The 2,512-nt window shown below is 34.3% G+C and overlaps 2 protein-coding genes across 5 annotated transcripts in view; both read right to left on the bottom strand.

Annotated features, from left to right (window-relative positions):
- LOC125859912 (probable isoaspartyl peptidase/L-asparaginase 3) overlaps positions 1 to 1,382 on the bottom strand; it is a 6,672-nt gene extending 5,290 nt beyond the window's left edge. Inside the window, exons 1-2 of one of the 2 annotated variants that reach the window (XM_049539765.1) lie at positions 1,246 to 1,382; positions 978 to 1,149 (exon numbers count right to left, since the gene is read on the bottom strand). In XM_049539765.1, the coding sequence (XP_049395722.1) occupies positions 978 to 1,149; positions 1,246 to 1,290 (217 nt within the window). In that variant the 5' untranslated portion in view covers positions 1,291 to 1,382. Of the gene's footprint in view, positions 1 to 977; positions 1,152 to 1,245 lie in introns of those variants that run through there. The other variant, XM_049539768.1, reaches the window with a different exon arrangement.
- A 739-nt stretch (positions 1,383 to 2,121) lies between these two features.
- The window catches only part of LOC125859909 (uncharacterized Rho GTPase-activating protein At5g61530), an 8,093-nt gene continuing 7,702 nt past the window's right edge, over positions 2,122 to 2,512 (bottom strand). The window contains exon 11 of one of the 3 annotated variants that reach the window (XM_049539763.1): positions 2,122 to 2,267. Coding sequence is in view for 1 of the 3 variants with exons in the window: in XM_049539761.1 (XP_049395718.1) it covers positions 2,351 to 2,496 (146 nt within the window). In the remaining 2 variants the exon portion in view is untranslated. Of the gene's footprint in view, positions 2,497 to 2,512 lie in introns of all 3 variants that reach the window. The other 2 variants (XM_049539762.1, XM_049539761.1) reach the window with 2 other exon arrangements.

Raw genomic sequence — 2,512 nt, 5'->3', positions numbered from 1 at the left:
CCCCCCCCCCCCTATATATCATGGTATTGGTAATCTCTAGGATCTTGGTGGAGACTTTTTGTTGTTCCTACTTTTGGCAGCCAGCCTTACACTTGTATACCTGGCTATTTTTTTCTTGTTTTTATAATTTTTTTGTTTCTTTCTGGTGAATGTCTTGGAAGTACTCTTTCTCTTTCTAATAATTATACTGGTAACACTATGCCTTTCTGGGCGAACCATTTGGTGGTAGCGTTTGTCTTTTTGATACTGCACTCAAGTTAGTTCACTACTTTCTGTTTGAGGGCGTGTGTAAAGTCGAGAGAAGTATAGAAGGAATCATTATAAATATTGTTCAGAAGCTTAATGATTATGTCACAATACATTAGATACCCAAGAATTAGAAAGCTTTTTCCTTATTTCATGTAGCTCAAAACTCCTGTGGTGAAGACATTTTTGACAAGGAACTTCTGTGGTGTAGAGCATTGCATAGATCTTTGCTGGATGTTGTACTTATTTGGGGATTTCAATGAGTTTTCTAGTTTAGCTATTTCAATATTTAGTATGGGGGTGGTACAATGGTACCTCCACTATGAACTCTTCAACTTTGGAAATATTCTTGGACAGTATCAATTTGAGGACTAAAAAGTGATCACTACAATTATTGCCATCAAAATCCTTGGAACAGAACACCACTTTAGATGTAGAAATTGAACTACTTTATGAATGACCAAGACAACTTTTTTGTTCATTATATTTGCTTTAAACTCGCATATTTCCTAGCATCCAATTCGATGTGAAATAATCTGAGCGAAGATCTTCACTGTGCAATTAAAAGAGTTGCAAGAGTATGTTAATGGATTCACCTCTTCAAAAAAATTCAAAATATTATACAGACACAAATCTCCTCAATACTAACTCCCGCATCACAAAATTTACTTCAATTAATCAATCATGAAGAAAGAGGAAACAATTAGTATAAAATGAGAATGAGCATATACCTGTACCATCACATCTTAGTTTTTCACAAGCAGAACAACCTTCCACAACTGCATCCACCGCAGAAAAACCACCGTCAACGGCGTTCCAGGCAGCTCTAACGGCTTCCAAAAAAGGCCAAGTGCTTACAACTACTGGATATAGCAAGGAAGCCCTAACTTCATTCACCAGTGCCTATTCTCATACAGTAATAAATTTATAATAAATCAGACGAAAATGCTTGGAAGCAATGTTTTGATAATAAATTGCATTGATGAATTTTGGTTATACCTTGGAGAAGATGAGTATTGTGAAGAGGAAGAGAAGCTTCTTCATGCTCAATGTTCAATTAGCTTCTTTTTTCACTGTCCAATTCTTTAGCCCCAAATAAAACTCATAATGTTTAACTATGCATTTTTATTTTTTCGTCTACTCCCGTTGAAAGAGCAGTAAGATTTATATTTGATTTCATTTTCACTGAAACAAATAATTGCCTTTTTGCATACAAACATTTGCTTCTTTTTTTCTGTTCTAAATTTGTAGGAATATATGTGAGACTTTAATAACGATTAGCTAAGAAAAAATAAAGTTTAAAGACATTAAAGTGAAAGATGCAACTTTTCAATTAGCGCATGATACTTATAAGTATGAGGATATGACTCTAAATAAGAAAATTATGGTACGGAGGTTGAATCATAATTTGCTCTTCTTCGCATATTTAATTTTGACATGCTTCACTTGAGCCAAAAATTAATTAAAAAAAAATCTAACTTTCTTTACAAGGTAAGAGCAAGGATGTGTACACATCACCCTTATTAGAATCGCACTCGTGAAATTATATTGCATACTTTATTATTGTTGTATATTCCAAATACTGGTGGAATTTCTAGATCCATGTATTGTATAGCTGATTTCCTTTCAACAAGACTTATTTTGTTTCAGTTTTTGTATTCTACATTATATGAAACTCAATTAAAACTCCACCAAGTATGCAACCACGAAGATGAAGCAAACCTAATAAATTTTCTTCAAGCAACTACAGAGACAAACCGAAAATGACTCGTTAAACTGCAAAGATCTATGTTTATTTCTTACTTTGCAATGCTCCAACTGTACAAACCCTTGAATGGCACATAAGCGCTTTTATGCTTTATATACCCCTTCGATAGCATCCAAACAATCACCCCATAACAAAAAAACTGAGCTATAAACACAAGTTCTGAACCTATGCATGCCTATCCCAATCAAAAATTTACATAGCTACGGTTACAAACTCCTAAATGTTATGAGAAAATCAAGTATGATGGTAAAGAGTTCCAAACTTTTTTCTGATGTTCACCATGGATAAAGGCATTCTATCTGTGCAATATATCCAATCTGAGAGTCTGATTCAATACTATCGCCAAACAGTCTCATTTGCATCGGTAAATATGGCATTATGATGTTCGATTAAGCATTGAATGGCATCAATAGCACCCAAGTCGATTGGCTGTCCATCATCCAAGGGGATGGGAGAAGATGCATCAACATTTTCATCTTCATCTGGATGCAAAAACAA

Source organism: Solanum stenotomum, chromosome 3, assembly GCF_019186545.1.
Source record: "Solanum stenotomum isolate F172 chromosome 3, ASM1918654v1, whole genome shotgun sequence".
NCBI lineage: Eukaryota > Viridiplantae > Streptophyta > Magnoliopsida > Solanales > Solanaceae > Solanum > Solanum stenotomum.
The sequence above is the reverse complement of the archived record's forward strand: the minus strand, read 5'-3'. Positions and strand labels throughout refer to the sequence as shown.